General features: G+C 41.8%; 1 protein-coding gene across 1 annotated transcript in view; it reads right to left on the reverse strand.

Annotated features, from left to right (window-relative positions):
• Dyrk1a (dual specificity tyrosine phosphorylation regulated kinase 1A) overlaps nt 1–19,269 on the reverse strand; it is a 135,571-nt gene that overhangs the window by 65,509 nt on the left and 50,793 nt on the right. Inside the window, 1 exon segment of the mRNA XM_028879950.2 lies at nt 18,872–18,957. Coding sequence (XP_028735783.1) covers nt 18,872–18,881 — 10 coding nt within the window. The 5' untranslated portion in view covers nt 18,882–18,957.

The raw sequence follows: 19,269 nt of genomic DNA on the forward strand, positions 1-19,269 counted from the left end.
ACTAGAGAATTCTAGAGACGGCAAAGCAATACATTAGGCCAACAATAAAGTAGGTAGCCACCTACAGATTTCAGGAGAGGAGTGCACTCTCTCAGAGGTTAGCACCTAAGAGACACGTTCAATCGCCTGCTCTACACAAGTTCACTGCTCGCCAAATAAAACACAGACTGTGTGCAGGAGCGCTGACCTCCCCGGCAGATCTGCCCCTCCTCCACTCTACAGCAGCACAGCCCATCTCCTATGACAGCGACTCAAACCTCCCAACTGCTCCCAGGAGAAGAGCTTCCTACTGTGATGAAGAAATGGCTATCTGGGTGTGAAAATTTCACAGAAAGCTTATTTAACAAGTTTTAATCATAAAACAATTCTGTAGAAAATTCAAACGCCCCCATTTCCACAAAACAATCTTGGAATTCACACTTCTGTTTGTCGGAGGATAAAAAAACCTCTCTCTCATTAAGTATCTATCTACAGCTGGCCCGGAACCACCTGTCTGGAATCCAAGCTGGTCTCAGCCTCCCACTTCCTGCCTCAGCCTCCTTAGTGCTAGGATTACAGGCATGAGCCACTATATCCCGGGAACCATCTCTCTCCAAAGCCCTCAACATTATTAACCTCCTTTCCCATCTTCCACAACAGCCATCTTCCATAGCCTGAGGCTTTCGGCAGGCACCACCTGTGAAAATGCTCCCCACAGTTCCCAACCGTGTGAGAAGTTACTTCCACAACAATGCTGTCTAGCCCCTGCCCTGCGTTCCTACTGTTCTCACAGCATGGACACACTCCATCTTGAGAGAGTTATTGAAGACAAATAGCACCCCCTCCATTAAATTATAATTTAAGTCCAAGCCACTCTGACTCTGTGACTTATTAAAACTTTTTTTAAGTTATTTTCTAAAATATCTCCAAAATACATGGCTAAAGAAAATATAATTAATAATGAAGTTACGCTTTAATTTTTATTTTCATTCTTCACAAATCTGTGAAACTGTCCCATCAACCTGCCTACCTGACTTAACTAGCTCTTCAATAATGGACAGAACAGTTAAATGTATAAATATTCTAGAAAGTTGAAGACAAACATCAAAACTCAGATTATTTCTGGTATTTCAAGGCCTTAGAGCCAAACAAGGCGACGAAGAGGGTAAAAAAAAAGTGTCCTGTGTTCAGTCAGGAGACCCAGAAAATGCAAAGTACTACTGACGACAAAAACCAAGAAGAAGGAGAAAAGGTCAGCAACGTTAGCTCAAGAGTAAGGTATCAGCTCTGATTTTAAGACAGTGGATGACACCAAGCGGTGTGGAAGCCCGCCCAGGCAATGGACGCCTAAGATATGCTTGAGAACCAAATGCTGCTGCTGTCTTCATTTAGTCACCACCCTGAAGCTGTCCACTCCTGTCACTCACCCAGCTACTTCATCTGTAAGCCAGACTTGACCAAACCCCAGGTCTAAGGGCTGGCTTCCTAACTGGATCAAAAGTCCTAGACACGGAGAGGCACGGCGGCTCGTTTCCCCTGTTTGTCATGTTTACAATGGACAGCAACCGAGGAATATGGCAGCGGAGCAGTCCTGGAGGACAGGGCTGTAGCTGGTGTGAAGGTGAGGGCCGTGGGAGAGGTGTAGAGCAGGCAGGTCCTTTGGAAAGCCCTAGAACTTTCCCATAGGCTTTCCTACAACACAGCCGCTAACAGAATGAGGCTGTCTCGAACCCCTCGCAAGAGGACTGTTTCCTTCGATCCAGAAGGTTGGGGATCCACCAGACCTGCACACGGTATGTGCCAGCACAGACAAGGGAGGCATTAAGACCTTCAGGCGGCCTCATCAGAGGGTCTACAGAGCTCGTCCACAGGGCCTATGGTGGCTCATGGGTGCTAAGTTTATCTGTGGCAGAACCAGGAGGGCTTTCCTTATTGGGGGGCAGAAAACTGTGGGAGTTCTGAAGGCATAGCACCGAGTCAGAAAACGAAACAAATACAGAACTTTTTAAGGAAATAAAAGGCAAGGTTCAGTTAAAAACAGTGCTAGAGACTCCCCTAAATCACTCACATTAATCCTGGTGACACTTCTCTGTGGGACCATTTTGCATTTTCATTTAACAATGTATATGTTTATGTCTCTTCCCTTCGATTTCATCCACAAATATCTGACTTTTCTCTTTTCCATAGATCCTTCCACCTAGCAATACCTAGGAGACTTGTCAACCAAAGACAACAAGCAGGAAAGCCACCATTCAAACTGTCTGCTTTAAATGAGGAAAGTGACAGTAGTAAATAAATACAATGGGATTTCAAAATGAGCAGAAGAACACGTTCGGGGTCAAGGTTCATTCTCCTATGTGCTAGGTGACAGGATAATACAAGATAAATTCGGTCCAAAAGCTTACGGCAATTTACTACTAACAGGTATCACTGTAAGAAATCAAGACTATGAGAAGAACCATATATGCTACTGATTGCAAAATGGTACTATTTCTAGTCTGAAAAGAGAAAGATCAATTTTACTGAACAGTTTTAGAAAATATTTACATAGTGCTGCTACCTCCGAGTGACTTGAAAAGATAAAGCAAAAGTGCTGTCTTTTATGTTATATTTAATTAATCAAGATTTACAACTTCACTTCTACAATTTAATACACTTATTTGGCTACAGACATTTAACGGAGCAATTAAATCCTTATTTCCACTTCTGTTCCAAAGTCCGCCTGCCCGCAGTGAGTGGGAACTGCTGCAGATCATTAATCTAGCATTTATCAATGTCTCTCACCAGGCAACACAATGCAGAAAAGCACACTGAAACCATCCTGAACCCCAGCAACAGCAGCTCATTAGCATAGCCTACCACTAAACCGAAACCATATGATTGGAACGGTTAGTCAGAGTGCTAGCCAATCAAACTAGGTTATGCAAATAGACTATTTTAGTTGCCAGGGTAGAGCTACTTCCAATTGTCCAATAGGAAAACAAGCAATAAACAAGAAATGAAATTGAGCTTTGTCACATTTTCAAGTTGCTGTTAACACTTTCAGGTTTAGAACAAAATTAACAGCAACTATAAAGGATTGGATTTTCAATCTATTTGGAACTACAAAGGCAAACAGATGCAGACACACACAGAATACTGCTGAAATTTTAACTTTTTACTTTATACACATACGCTTTTCTAACACCTGCAGCCTTCAACACTTCAAGCCCCCCATCTTCTCAAAAGATTATGTAAATGCATTTCTACACATTTAAAGAGATTCTCAAACATTACACTTTAGAGAAATCCTACAATATCATTTTTAGTTTTTGTAAAACTATAGTTTAGGTGGGTAATACAAAAAAACAAAGCTCAAGTAAATATTTTCAGGTTAGGAAAAAATAGTATTTTGTCTTTTATTATGGAACCTTTTAAAATGTAATTATGTTAAATGTTAATTATGTAACATAATTTCAAAAATAATTAAAAATGCAGTAAGTATTAACCATATAAGGCTTAAAATATGCAGGCTGGAACCAAGTAAATTCTCATAGCTGAGGAAAAAAATGTTCTACTAAAAATGTAGCCACAATATAAAAATATGATATAAACATTAAATTTTCAGTAATGAATATTTTTTGAAACTTCTAATTCTGCTAGTATATATTAATATAGCCACAAAGACACTTTTAAAAAATATCTGTTCTGACAATCTTGTGGTTGAGGGAATTTCTTTAATTTCATCTAAATACTTTAAAACATGTCAAGGAGACAGTTATTACTTTTACCTTACAAAAGACACATTTTAAAATGCATGAACTTAGGTCACCCTTCCTGGCAATTATCCTCACTTTAATGGAATTTGGATTTGTCCCACACTGTTGAGAAGTTACTAGTTTTTAAATATTTTCCACAGAAGGCCCGTAAATGTCTTCAGAAAGATTTGTAGCATTTGTAAAAATATGCCATATGAAGACACAAAGCATGTTTAGGCTCATAGTCTTAAGAAAAGAGTATGGCTCCTATGCCTAACACTGCAATTTACTCTTTCGGGAGCAAAGGGAGTAGATGGGGGTGTATCTAAATGAGAAAGGGGACAAGGGCTTGGGTGAGTATAAGCAAAGTACAGTAGCATATATGAAAATGTCATAATGAAAGACAATTATTTTTGGAAAACTAGAAAAAAAATAGAGAGAAGGAGAATTAAAGTCACTCTCCCACCATCTCCAACATGTCCCCCAATTTATTTCTATGTTCTCTCTACTCAGGAAATTCTTGATTTAAAAACAAAACAAAAATAAAACACTCAGCATCCACTGGTACCAAGATCAAAACAGTGAGTTTCTTAAAGGGCAAAGGTTTCAACAAGGGAACTTCCAATCTAGAAAAAGCCTAAGGCTATCAAAGACTAACTTTTCATCCTACAAATTGCATTTAGAACATCTACAACATAAAAATCCTATAAATGAAATCTAAGCCCTCCCAAATCATCTTCTAAATAGTATTAATAATAATTTCTCCTGCCCATACCAAAGAGTCTTTTTAATCAAAATTAATTAAGATGAGCTGAGAATCATATCCCATGTAATCATCTACACCTACTAAAAAAGGTTTAAAACTCACTAATCCAAAATATTTTACCCATTCCTTAAGACAATTCATTCTGAATACATCAAACTTCAGTACCATTTGGCCTGTTTTTTTTTTAACTTCTTACAAGCTATGATCTTTAGTTCTCAACTATAAAGGCACCTTTACCCATGAATCAAATTCAGACCCCTTTGTTCCCTCCACATTGAAAAGAGAGTCCTAACTAACTCTGCCTATCTTCCAATCTACAGCAATTTAAAAAAGCACTTTCCACATACACAAGGACTGTTTCCTAATTCACCTCTCAAACACTGTCCAGATCAAAAGAACTTCCAGTCCTTGAAAGGGTAAAAAGTCAAGCCTTGGCACTGCAGCCTTCCCTTCAGGGACTGGAGACACAAGCAAACATCATCTGCCTGGTGACAGACGCTCTGCCATCAAGAAAGCAGCAGCATGTCTGTAGCTTAACATCACTGCTTTTCAATCAATTAAAAAGTAGAATTTGCCGGGCGTGGTGGCGCACGCCTTTAATCCCAGCACTTGGGAGGCAGAGGCAGACGGATCTCTGTGAGTTCGAGGCCAGCCTGGGCTACCAAGTGAGCTCCAGGAAAGGCGCAAAGCTACACAGAGAAACCCTGTCTCGAAAAACCAAAAAAAAAAAAAAAAAGTAGAATTTAGGAAATTGCAAGTATCACTTTTAGAATCAGAAATTAAACATTTTAATGTTCAAAAGTAGTTCACTCACTGAATTAGAATCTACATGAAACAGACACTAGAATTTCGAGTAAAAGAAGTAAGTCTTCTAAGTATACGCAACTAATCATTAACTTTTTAAACTCAGCCTTTTCAGTTAGGTCTCCGGTATTGGAGGAAGAACTAGATTTAGAACAACCAGTTGGTAACTCCTGTCTACAGTAAACTGCATGCACAGCAGATATCACGACCCCATCACAGGACCACCCACTCACTGCCCCACAGAAGCCCCACGTTAAGAAACGAAACAATACAACTTGACAGTTGTGAAAATTCGTGGGTACCTATCTTGATCAGGTTTTTAATACCTCACTCTATAAAACAGTCCCTACCAGCTACCATACTATTTGCTGGGCATCTCTTAAAAAGACACCAACTTTAGCCGCGTGGTGGTGGCGCACACCTTTAATCCCAGCACTCGGGAGGCAGAGCCAGGCAGATCTTTGTGAGTTCGAGGCCAGCCTGGTCTACAGAGTAAGATTCAGTAAAGGCGCAAAGCTACACAGAGAAACCCTGTCTCGAAAAAAAAAAAAAAAAAAAAAAAAAAAAAGAGTTCAAAGTGTTTATTCCCGAAACACTGTAAAACCAGCCACACCTGACTTCAAGACAAGCACCAAGAATATGTACTCTGCATCTAAGATTAAAAACAAACAAAAACTCTCATGTTGATAGGTGACTATGTATCAACAATGAATCTGTTAGTCATTATTACCTGGCATAAAACCAAATCTCAACCCAGGGCTAACACTTTCCGTGCTCAGAACACTGCAGTGATGTGCACTCCCTCCCTTTCTGTGAGCCTAGTAAGTTCTTCTACCTAGCAGTCTCTGGTTTCAGTCTGGAGGGTTTTTAAGTATACAAGTGTATGTGCTCATACACATAAACGTCTGCTGGGGAAAGGCTACACACTGCAACTATAAATGAAAACCTGCCTCAAAGTCAGCAGCAGGTCAGGAAAGAGGGTTTGGAGCAATTGTATTAAATGTTAGTTAACCAAGAACTAAAAGAGGACCAAGAGAGAGTGGCAAGAAGAGACACTGTAGACAGTTACTTCTTCTGTCTTCCTGGCAGACTGTCGGCAATCTTTTGAATGTTTAAACACAGCAATAAACTATCATTGTATCCAAAAGTGATACAAGTAATCAAGAAAAGAAATTAAAAATTGAAGTGGTTAAAAATGTTACTCTTAGGAATGTGAACAAGGAAAAAAAAAAGTTCCATTTTTTCTATTTCCAAGATGTATTAAACCTTAAAAGCAGGCATGGAAATTGAGTGATTAAAGCATAATAAAAGAGGAAAATATAAGTCTGAATCTGGTACAGGGGGCTAAGTATGGCTTGAAGAGGGGCAAAGTTTGCAAGAGAACTCTGGTTATGCCCAGTCGGTTCTAGAAACAACACATATTTAATATCCGTAGCTTTCCATCCGGTGTCAGCACTGACTGGGAAATGGGTCAATGCCCTTCCTCTCTCCAGCTTTCAATCCGATCAGGAGGGCAGACAGCCTGTCAGCAAATGCGCAGATAGGTGTGCAGAGGCCATGGAGTGACTGCAGTAGCAGCAGCAGTGGAGGGGCATATCCTGAGTCAGGAAGGGGGACCCAGACAGCAGTGAGTCCTCAGTGCATTTCTAGTCATGCAGCTGAGCCACCCAGTCATAAACTAGGCACCACCAGTGAATGGTGCCCACTTTACCAAAGAGAACTTGAGGCTCACCCTCAATGTTGCCCACTGCACATTCTCCTAGGTGGCATGTCACTAACTGGGTGTCCTGCCTCTGTGGCATCAACTGTGGGGTCTCAGGAGTGATCCTGGGCTGGCCTTCACCATGACATTGTCAGAGCACAGCTAGGTAACAGCCCTGCCACAGGACTGCTATTCTGATTATTACTGCATGGCAACACTCCAACACTTAGAACTTTACAGCCACGACCACCTTCATTGTGCATCTAAGCCTGCACTCTGGGTAGGGTATGGCAGGGACAATGGTTCTGTCCACTCAGTGTTGGTTAGGTGACTTTGGACGTGGGAAGGAGGTTACCTGGGACCACGTGGACCCTGCTCACTCATATAAGTTAACAGCTATTGCTGGCTGGGATCAGAGCTAGGGACCTGGCCAGACATCTACAGATGGCTTTCTCATGAGGTCACTTGGCTTCCTCACACTACGCCACGATTTCAGGGGTGAACATTAAGAAAGGCAGAAAGACTCAAGAGACAGAACAAAAAGAATCAGGCAGCAGTGGTGAGGCATAGTGTGTTCATTAGGAAAGTTACTAAAGCCGATCATACTCCAGGATGGGAATTACTCTTTCAATTATCAGCCATGTTTTAAAATCATTGCATGTGGCACATAAGATTTAAAATAAACCCCTTGCAGATGTATTTGCAGGTAATTTGTGTAACTGTGCCTTGAGTTTCCATTGCTGTGATACATGACCAAAAGCAACCTAAAGAAGAAAGAGTTTACTTGGCTTGCAGATTACATCATCCAGGGAAGCCAGGGCAGGAACCTGGAGGCAGGAACCAAAGCAGAGTCCATGGAGGAACGCTGCTTACCGGCTTGCTTAACCTGCTCTCTTACAGAGCCCAGGACCTCCTGCCCCTGTAACACTCCCACAGTGAGCTGGACCACCCACATCAGTCATTATTACCACCTTGTGAAGCACATCCACAGTGCGCTGGACTTCCCACATCAATCATCAATCAAGAAAACATCTTACAGAACTGACTACAATCTGATGATGGCATTTTCTCAATGGAGATCCCCCTTCCCAGATAACTCTAGTTTGTGTCAAACTGATAAAAACCAAACCAGATTAAAATGATAGTGAACTTAGTGGTCTCTCTCCAGTAAGAGCCACTAATAATACGGATCTCAATGTTTCCTTTAAAGAGTAGGTAAGAGCCGGGCGGTGGTGGCGCACGCCTTTAACCCCAGCACTCGGGAGGCAGAGGCAGGCGGATCTCTGTGAGTTCGAGGCCAGCCTGGGCTACCAAGTGAGTTCCAGGAAAGGCGCAAAGCTACACAAGAGAAACCCTGTCTCGAAAAAACAAAAACAAAAACAAAAACAAAAACAAAAAAAGAGTAGGTAAGAGATAGTACTAGTCTTTTTCATCTTTTAAGGAGTTATCTACATGAGAATGTTATGTCAGGTTTCTTGGTTTGGCCTTTCTGCTTTACTTCTTAAACTGAAACAAATTTAAAACATTTTAAACAATGGTCAAATCTATCCATCAAGCATAAACTCCATCTAATTATTCTCAGAAACAAGCGTGTCCTTTCACTTCCGTCAAGGGTTTCATTCACTGTTAGTAATATCAACTCTGACTTGGCTATTTAAGAAAGCATGTTCCTACTTACAACAGTGATGGTCTCTACGGACAAAAGCCAGCACTGGTAAGCTACTGCACCTTATCACAAGAAAAGTTAGTTATGAAGCCCTTGGGGATCTCTTCAAAGGGAAAATATATTAGAAAAAATAAAGGTCACCACCATCAACAGACTGTTAATGGCTTCATTTTAATTTGTTCAACAGATCTGAAAACCTATTATGCTCAGATGTTATTATAGGACCTTATCCATCCCAGACAAAAACATAAAGCTCCTGTGGAGCACAGTACTATGAAAACAAAGCCAGACAAATGCAAACTGAAAACTATTTCACAACAAGTAAACAATGCATGAGGCCAGAACAGGATGTCAATCCTCAACTTGCACCCCAGTCCCATTCTTACAGGTATGTGACTTGGTGTATGTTACCTAAACACTGGCCTGTCAATCATGGCACCTGTCCCAGAGCTATCAATTAAAGAAAATAGGTTACTACATAAATAACTTATACTAGTTCTTGACATATAGTAATGGCTCAATGCACAAAGTGAACTGAAATCATTCTTAATGGAAAACATATACAATTAGCTGTGATGGTAATTACAAATGCACCAGGAAATAAGACTGTAAAATCAGTGAACATATGGATCTCAAGTCACTTTGTGCAATGTTTATGCTCACACAACTTACTTCAGAGGTGATGAGTAAGAAAAACTTAACCTCAAGAAGATTAAGAATTTAGTAATCACAAATATGATGCATTTTACTTATGAAGGCAGAAAGAATATCAAGTTTTTCAAGTATTTTTCAATTAAAAATTTGCATTCCAATCATAAGCTACAGAGTAAGGGCACAAAGCATGGAACTCACGCCGAGTACGCAGAGAATTCCAGTGCCTGATGGGTACAACAGTCCAAGACACAATTACAGCCCATTTTTAATTTAACTGATAAACATGAGAAACGTCTATTTATGGCTTAACAAAAATTCCCAATTATGTATATAACATGCTTATGAACTGGTAACACAGTTAAAACAAATAACATGTGGAACATTAATATATAATTTGAGAAAATCTATCAGTTTCTCAAACAAATAAATTAAGAAACTGCAAGTCCCAAATGTGAACAGTAACACAGGGCAACAGGAGAAGCCATTAAAAACAGTAATAAATACAGAACATCTCCAACAGGCAATGCTCAGGAATTTCGAGATCAGGGCACTGCTTCCATAGTTCTGATCAGTGTCCCAAGAAGAGAGTGAGGTGTGAAGTTTCATACTTTGTTTCCACAGTTATCATTGTATGCTTTTTCTCTCTCACACACACACCCCAAATCCTGTCTATTTCCTTTTCTCTGTTACGTGTCTAAAAGCAGAGCACGGCCTAAGAACACCTACCTGGAGACAACACTAAGAGCCTGCCGCACCTGCATCCAAACGGACGTTCTTTTACTCGCAGTCCATAACCAGACAACATCAAGACTCCACTTCTTCTCTATGTTCAGCATCCCACCATGCCCCTTCCTTCCTTACTGCAGAGAATGTAGGCATACATGCTAACCTGTCTTATAACCATCAATGTATAAGCCTCCCAACTCTGGATTTGGAAACCATGAAATCTTTTTGACTGTGTAAAGTTGTTCTCTGGCCGTCTTTAAGAGATCATAGAAACAATACTGTCCAAATTCACACTCATGGTTTTAGCGTTCTGCATGTTGTCTCTTTAAAGTCAGTGTAGCTGGATATAAAACTGTTAGGTTTTCCGTGAGCACGTTAACTGTTACTCTATTGCTTCTGCACAAAACAGTGCAATCAAAAACCAGTTCATGTTAATATTCCCTCCTCAATAAGCCATCAGATCCTCCGCATATCTATCTATCTTCACAATCCAACTTTGGGGGAAAGGAGGTGGTTGTTCTTGTTTGTAACAGGATCTTGCTATACAGCCTTAGCTGGCTTAGAACTCTATATAGACCTCATACTAGCAGGGATCCTCCTGCCTCTAAGGGTGAGGGGAGCAGAGATGTGTGCCAACATGCCTAGCCTTACCCACATTACTCTATTCAGTTACATGGCATATCTTCCCCTCCGCCCCCATGCTTCCCGTCTCTCCCAATGTAAAGGCAAAACCATTCAATTTTAGGAAATGCTCCTGCATTATTCTCATTGGTATATGTCAAGAGATTACTGTCTGCTGAAACTTCTCTGCTTTTCTCCAGTAACTATCACTTTCTCTTTTTTTTTAATTTGAGTTGTAACATTTTTCTGCTATTCATTATCTACCTATTCGAAGAAATTTTCATTCTCAAATTCAAACTTCTTTTTTAAATCTTTATTTGAGGCAGGGATCCTTCACTTGTTTGTTTACATGAGACAGGCTCTCATGTCTCCCAGGTTGGATGAGGATGACAAGCTTCTGATGCTTCTGGTACTCCTGTCTCCTCTTGCCAAGCGCCAGGAGCAGAGGTGTCCCCCCAGCTCGTCTGTGTGGGGCTGCAGCACAGGCCCTCGAGCTGAGCAGACACTCCACCAACTACCACAACCCTAGCACCTCGGGGAGGCTTGTGTGCACACCCCCCTTTCCTTTCTCTTCCAAAATGACAAACAACGAATCTCTAAGTTTCCCCTACCCAATCTTATACTGTTCTTCCATGTTCCATCAGTCCTGAGACTCTTCTGGGTTTGTCTGAAACAGAGTACAGTGGGAACTGTACTCTGCAGGCATCTCTTCCTGCTGTGTATTCTTACTGTCTGTGTAATATTCTGTCCCTTGAGGTTCTCTTTTCACAATATTTTTTAAAGATTAGTTTTATTTTATGTGTGTCAGTGTTTTGCCTGAATGTATGTTTGTGCACCATGTATGTGCCTGATACCTATGGAGGCCAGAAGATGGCATGTGGTCTTCTGGAATTACAATTATGGGTGATTGTGAGCTGTCATATGTGTGTCATGTACTCTTAACCACTCAGCATCTCTCCAGTTCCTCCTCTTCTTGTTAGTACAAGAGTTGGAAGTTTTCTTATGTTCCGCGCAGTCCGCAGCCGCTCAGACCCAAATAAACACACAGAGGCTAATATTATTTTGAAACTATGGCCATGGCAGGCTTCTTGCTAGCTAGCTCCTGCATCGTAAACTAACCCATTCTATAAGTCTATACTTTGATACGAGGCTCGTGGCTCACCGGTTCTTTCCATCTTGCTTCTCATGGTGGCGGCTGGCAGTGTCTCCTCTGCTGACTTTCTCCTTCCTCCTCTATCTATTTGGATTTCCCACCTGCCTCTAAGCTGCCTTGCCAAAGGCCAAACGGCTTGATTTATCAATCAATCAGAGCAACACATATTCACAGCATACAGAAAGACATTCCCACCAAACTCTCTGGCAGCCGGCATAACTGTGGGCATCTATAATTCCAGCACTTCAGAAGTTGAGGCTACAGACAGGGGTTCTGCACCATCCTGGGCTACTAGGCCAAACCTCTGTCAAAATAACAACAACAGAGAGAGAAAGGAGATGACAGTGGTGGCGCTGACCACTCGCACAGCCGTGGGGAATCTGTGATTCTTTCCTGGTAATTTTTATCTACGTTATAAAAACTATATGGAGGTTATGCAAAAAGGAAACTACTACTGAGGGGCAGCAAGACGGCTCAGGTGCAGAGGAGGGCTGCGGCCGACCCCTGGGTCCCACCAGGTGGCAGTAGAGCACCTGCTGGCAGCTGCTGTCCTCTGACCACACACACAGGATAACACAAACTACGGGGAGCCTAGACTACGGTCTTCAGTAGTGTCCTCTCTCCCCATCTTCATGAGGACATCAAGACAGGACCTGCCTGACTCAATCTACCAGGCTGAGCTGAATCCCCAGGGCAGCCCTTGCCCTCGAGGAGATGGGAATGGGGGTGGGTTTGGGGGGGGGGACGGACAGGGGAATCCGTGGCTGATATGTAAAATTAAATTAAATTATAAAATAAAAAATAAATAAATGAAATATGTAAACTATTAAGTAACAATTCCTGGGTTTTTATCTTCCCCAACTTTTCTTTGCTTTGCCCATGCTGATTCCACAACTGCTCAATTTGGAGTCTATTTCCAGTGGTGTCTGCTTCAGCTAGCAAGGAAGCTTTAACTGGCTTTGAGAATCTACAGGACCCAGCTCTAACCCTTTCAGATCTTAAACACTCCTGAGAACTTACACTTTTCTGGCTCGCACTAATATTCTCAGACCTGCCCACTATGCTTCTGTGGGAGTTTTTGCTGGTGAGCTTCAGATTTTCGGGTCCCTTAGTTAACTCTGTTGTGCGTCCTTATACACAAATCCTGACACCACACCACTGTGGTGGTGATCACTGATTGTATGGACTCATTTCTATCTGCGCCAGTGGGGATGTTTTCACATGGTCTCGTAGGCAATGTCTGTGGGATTGGGGGTTTTGCCCATCTAGATTTTCTGTCCACTTTTAGGGAAAACAGGGTTGATGAAAATCCACCTTGAGCTATCACTTTTGTAGAACTCTGACATTATTATTATTATTATTATTATCATTATCATTATCATCATCATCATCATCATTATTATTATTATTATTATTATTATGTGTATGTGCATATTCATGTGTGTCTGGTGCCTACGGAGACCAGAAGAGGGCATTAGATCCACGGCAACTGGAGCTGCAAAGTGAGAACTGGGAATCAAACCTGGGTCCTCCAGAAGAGCAGCCAGTGCTCTTAACAGCTGACTCATCTTTCTAGCCCCTCATTCTTTCAGACGTAAACTCTACTGGTTGGATTTTGTCAACTTGACACAAACCTTGACATATCTGGGAAGAAGGAATCTTAACTGAGAAAATGCCTTCAGAAGATTGGCTAAAAGACAAATTTGCAGAGTACTGTCTTGATTATGGACGGATGTGGGAGGCCTAGTCCACTGTGGATGGTGCCACCCCTATGTAGGTCTCCTGGACGGCTTGAGAAAGCAAAGCTGACGAGTCAACCAACAAGGAACACTCCCTGGCTTCTGCTTCAGGTCCTGCCCTGAGTTCTTGCCTGACTCCCCTCACAGGCGGACTATGATAAGAGCTGTAAGCTGACATGAACCAGCTCCACCCCAAGCTGCTTTAGGCATCATGTTTTACCACAGCAGTAGAACCTAGAACAGGCATTTACAAAGCAGCCCTAAAATAAAAAGTACTGTAAGGACCAGAAAAATGGGACTGTCCCCCAAACCCACACAGCAGGAGAACTGGCACCTACAAGCTGTCTTCTGACCTCCACAGGTACACTGTAGCACAAATGCATGCACACACACACAAATAAATGCGATTTTAAAGCATTAAAGTAATGTAAACATCTGCTTTTGTCTAGGCTTTCAGTAAAGGCCTTACCACCTACAAAAACTCAGCTTCCCAGCGAGACTGACCCATCTCGTGTGTGTGTGTTGTGTGTGTGTGTGTGTGTGTGTGTGTGTGTCTCAACTGCCACACTGTGTTCTCGTGACACAATCAGCAGGGCTGCTTAGAAGAGAAACGCTGGAACCACAAAGTACAAACACGGAAGAAATGGCAGACAGCGAGGAGGAGCTCCTCCAGGCCTCTGCAGCAGACACTGAGCAGACCTGTGCTCGAGCATCACTCCGCTGGCAGAGTACCCTGGAGACGCACAGGGAGAAGGGTGGGATGCACTAGAGACCCCGACCTCCAGCCCAGAAGGCACTCCTCACATGATCACAGAGGGAGCAGCTGTGGCTCCCCACCCTCCCCACCCCACCCCCACCCCCATCTGCAGCAGCCTGCCCTCCCACCAGCCGACCTGAGTTCCCTGAACTGTAACGAGCACTGTCACCCAGAGAGCCAGACACACCTAATGCCAGGAAGTGAAAACTTAGGACCACCAGCTTTCTCACAGGTTTTAGTAGAAGCTTTAAAGTTCTCCAAATCCCATGACCTCAGTAGCCTCAAAGTTAAAACACTTTGACATTCAAGCCAAATATTCATGAATACTTGTTAGCAACTTTTAAAACTGAGAAAAATATTAATTTTAGAAAAAGCTGGGGGCTGGCTGGAAGTTGGCTCAGTGGTTAAGAGCGCTTGCTGCTCTTGCAGAGGACCCAGGTTTGATTCCCAGAGCCTACACAGTGGCTCCCAACCACCTGTAACTCCAGTTCCAGAGGACCCAATGCCTCTTCTGTCCTCTGAAATGACCAGGCACACACACGGTGCACAAACATATATGCAGGCAAAACACTCATAGATATAAAATAAATCTAAGACTAGCTAAGCATGCTGACAAACACATATAACTCCAAAACTCCAAAGGCAGAGGCAAGGCAGGGGGGTTCTGAGTACTAGGCCAACACAGGTACAAATACAGTTCAAGGATGATCAGGGGCTACATATAACAAAACAATCTTGACTCATGGGGTGGGGTGGGGTGGGGTGGGGTGGTCAAGTGTGTGTTCAACCACACATAGGCTAGAAGCCAACATGAGGTGTCTTCAACTGGTTCCCACCTTCTTTCTTTGAGACAGGTCTCTCACTGACTCAGCTAGGCTGAGTAGAGAGTTAGCTCCAGAAACCATCTTGTCTCCACCTCTAATGAGCTAGGCACATGGCACATGCCACCAGGCCATCTTTGTACATGGGTGGTGAGAATCAAAACTCACACTTGCACAGCAAACACTTTGCCAAATAAGCCATCTCCCACCACTACTAAATTTTTTAAGTGACTAGCATGTTACTATTATATACTTTAAACAGCTACTTTGTTAAAGAAAACCACTCAAACAAAGAGCAGGAGCAGCTGTCAAAGGGAACAAGTTTTCCCAAATAATGGTCTACAGGATGTGAGTATAAATCAAAATATAAAGGGGCTCTTTAACCAAACACACTGAAGAAATGCTGGCCTCCCAGGTTCCTTCCTGCGGGAGGCTTTATGTTAATGCGCATAGTGATTCTGAGTAGGGTTTGCTTTTTCCCCCAAATCTAATCTTAGGAATGATTCTGTATCCAAAAGAAACTGAACTTGGTAACAAGCTGATACCTCCCATCATTGCGACATTTAAATGGGAAGAAGGGATTATGTAGGAGACAACCAGGAGGTAGTCACTTGAGTCTAGAAGTGGCAGTCAGGGTGAGGTGAATTCAATCCCCAGGACTCAAATGGAGGAAGGAAAGGACAGACGCCCACAAGTCTGTCCTTCACACTGAGGCACACACAAGTACGTAAACAAATGTAGTAAAAAGTTCTAAAACACTTACTGGCTGTACATCATGCCCTTACTGACTGAGACATTTCACTAACCCTCAACAGAGATTTTTTTTTTAAGATTTATGTATGTATTATGTATACAGTGTTCTGCCTGCAGGCCAGAAGAGGGCACCAGATCTCATTACAGAGGGTTGTGAGCCAACACGTGGGTGCTGGGAATTGAACTTGGGACCTCTAGAAGAACAGCGAGTGCTCTTAACTGCTGAGCCATCTCTCCAGCCCATGAACAGAGATTCTTATAACATGGGCACTGAAGTGTCAACTGAAGCCATTACTGTGAACACAATTAGACTGAGAATATGGTATTTTTGCTCTATATGCCTTGAATTTCATAGGTAGGTGCTAAAATGTTATGACATACATCCATTTCATGGTCCTCACACATCCACCCCTTCCTCTAAAGGAAATATGACCCTAGATAGGTAAATACCCAGAATTCTTAGAGGCACAACACTCATTACAGTACTTGTTATGAAACAAGTGTTAGCCAAATAAATGTTTGCATACATCCTTCCAGAATTTAAAGGTAACTCTGAATTTACCTAATACTGCGTTCTAGTTCCACTGGACACAACCAAAGGAGGAGCTTAGCGTTCTAACAAGTGAAAGCAGCAGCCAACACACACCTGTGCTCCAGACACGTCAGTTTGACTCTGGCTCTGTGAATAACTCTCTTTCCTTGTCCTTTCCTTCCTTTCTCCCCAGCTTTATGGGGATAACTAGGAAATATCAAGTGTACACACCTATGTATACTGCATGATACTGTATTCATGTGGACAATAGCAAAGTTACAAAAAAAAAAAATCAAGGAAATTAACACAGCTATCACCTCACACAGTTACCATGAAAATCTATTACATTTTGAGTACAGAAAAGTGAACTAGCCAATTCCAACTTCAATGACTTTTCTAGCATTCCTCAACCTACACTTCCATCAATAAAATGGAATGGGAAAGTAAACATTTAAGAAACGCAACAAGGCCAGTACCATGAAGTAATGTATAAGAGAGCAGAACATTCACTTTCGAGCACGTGTAAACACTGCGGCAATCATTTTCACTGAGAAACTCCTCATGAGCTTGTATGTGTTGTGTCAGCTACAGTATAATACACGCTGCAATATTAAAAGGAAAGTACCATATTAACTGATCAGGGAAGCTGTATGATAAAAAAAGAATCAACTTTCAAACTGTGAATGAGAAATATACCAGCAACGTACACATATGTTAAAAAGACTTTTCTTGGGTTATGTTTTTCTTTTGCAAGGCGATAAATACTGGTTAAGTTCCAAAAAAGCCAAAAGACTGGCTTATATCACAAATGTACTGCAACACTTACTATGTTACCTGGGTATCTTTTAAAAACATTTGCTCTCCAGCTTCTCAATACTACTGAGACCATAAAGTCTTTAGGAGAAACAGCTACTTGGAAACACATTGTGCCTTTGATTACAAACAACTTTGCAAAGCGAAAGCATCCTGAAGAAAATCTCCCAATCAGGAAGTCACAGATAACTATGAAACAATTACAAGCTACTTTGATCTCCCACTGACCTCTACAACAATACAGACAGCATCTGCTTGGCAGAACCAGACTACACATACTGCAGCCAAGGAGCAGCCTAGGAGCTGACAGTGCTGATGAGCTGCTCCTGCATCAAAGGCCAAGTTTACAAATCCAAAGGAAACGTTTCTGTGAACATTCCTGTTGGTTCTTCTACGATGATATTCAGCATCAGCACCATGACGATTTTAACAACCAGCCACTCAAGCAGAATGTGTTCCCAGAATGCCAGCAACAGGGTGTCTAGGCAAACACACATAGTAAGTCTACATACATGTGTGTGTGATAAGTACCATGAGGGTGACTAGTCACTGCTTAACCAGCTGCCATCATGAACTCCAGAAACAGTGGGGCCCCGTGTGAAACACACAGTAACTTACTTCATATAAGTTACAAGTGCTGTAGTCAAACACATTTTATCATAGACAATGACATAGCTAAAATTCTATTCTAAAGCAAAAGAAAAAATTATTTTAGAAAATTGGGGTCACAAAAATAAAAATCACCAACAGCTATACCAATTATCATCAATACCAGACTTACTCAAGATTTATTTCTTCCCCAGTTAAAAATAATTTTCAAATATTAAGTTTATAATATAATCAAATAAAAACTCAAATCTACCAGTAAAGGTAAGTAACTTTGTTTAACAAAATGTCTCCCATCTGCCTAATTAACAAGCACACAGGTTAGTCACATGTGACCCACTGGCCACACTGTATTTTTCAGTCTGAACACAGCCACACTCAGAATGGAGGAGTCTCTGGTTACAATACAAGTAAGATCTCCTCACTTAACTATGAAGTAAGTAAACACAGACTTCAAAACAACTTCACAGTTTGTCATCTAGAAATTCCAATGACACGGGATGAAGAAGAAGGCAAAACTTGGAAAACAATACAGGGAGGGAGGGAGGGAGGGAGGGAGGGAGGAAGGAGGGAAGGAGGGAAGGAGGGAAGGAAGGCAGGAAGGAAGGCAGGCAGGCAAACTCCCAGACTGTGCTTGCTTAAGGACCACACATGAAGTGTTCCACTAGAGCTTTTCACCGCTACCTGCCAGTCTTACCGACATGATCTTAACATTGAGTCCCAGGAAAGATTTGCCATGTTACCATAGGAATACAGGGAGACATATATTTAACCATAAAAGTAAATGTTATTAGGTTTTAAAACAGAAATATTCATTTTAAAAGCATGAGCCAGCTTTTAAAAGCTCAAGTGCTAAGAATTACTCTACTATTAACGTGACCATTAAAAGTGAGCATCACCCCACGTCCCAGAGTCACTTTCAATACCTTCTACCTGTGCCTTCCTGAGCCTAGGAACCAGAAGCCCACCCTGCAGGCTCACTAACAGCCAGTCCCACAGTATCTTACAGCCACATCTCTACTGTATTCAAAACGTGAGTCACCTGTATGCATCGTCTTCTTTCAAGTCTCATATCATCCTGATGGGGTGGGGGAAGGGAGGGAAGAGTCCAGCGGCAAAATTATAACACTGTGTGAAGAAAAACAGAGGACAATAAGATATGATGATGCAAGACAATTGCATACCCCTATTGAGGAGTATCTAATATAGCTATAATCTCTGAAACACAGATAAAATTACTCCAAATTTGTCAATTTAATTTACTAACATTTACACTTACTTGAATAATTTCTATTCATTTATCAAAATCAAGCATATAGAAAATATAACATAATCAACTATCATGAAAAAGAAAAAAGTATTAAAATGTGCCTATGACCAATAACCATTTCTAGGCATCAAGTAAGTCTGGATACTGTGCACTTTTATATAATCTATCTA

Source organism: Peromyscus leucopus, chromosome 12 (assembly GCF_004664715.2).
Source record: "Peromyscus leucopus breed LL Stock chromosome 12, UCI_PerLeu_2.1, whole genome shotgun sequence".
Lineage (NCBI taxonomy): Eukaryota > Metazoa > Chordata > Mammalia > Rodentia > Cricetidae > Peromyscus > Peromyscus leucopus.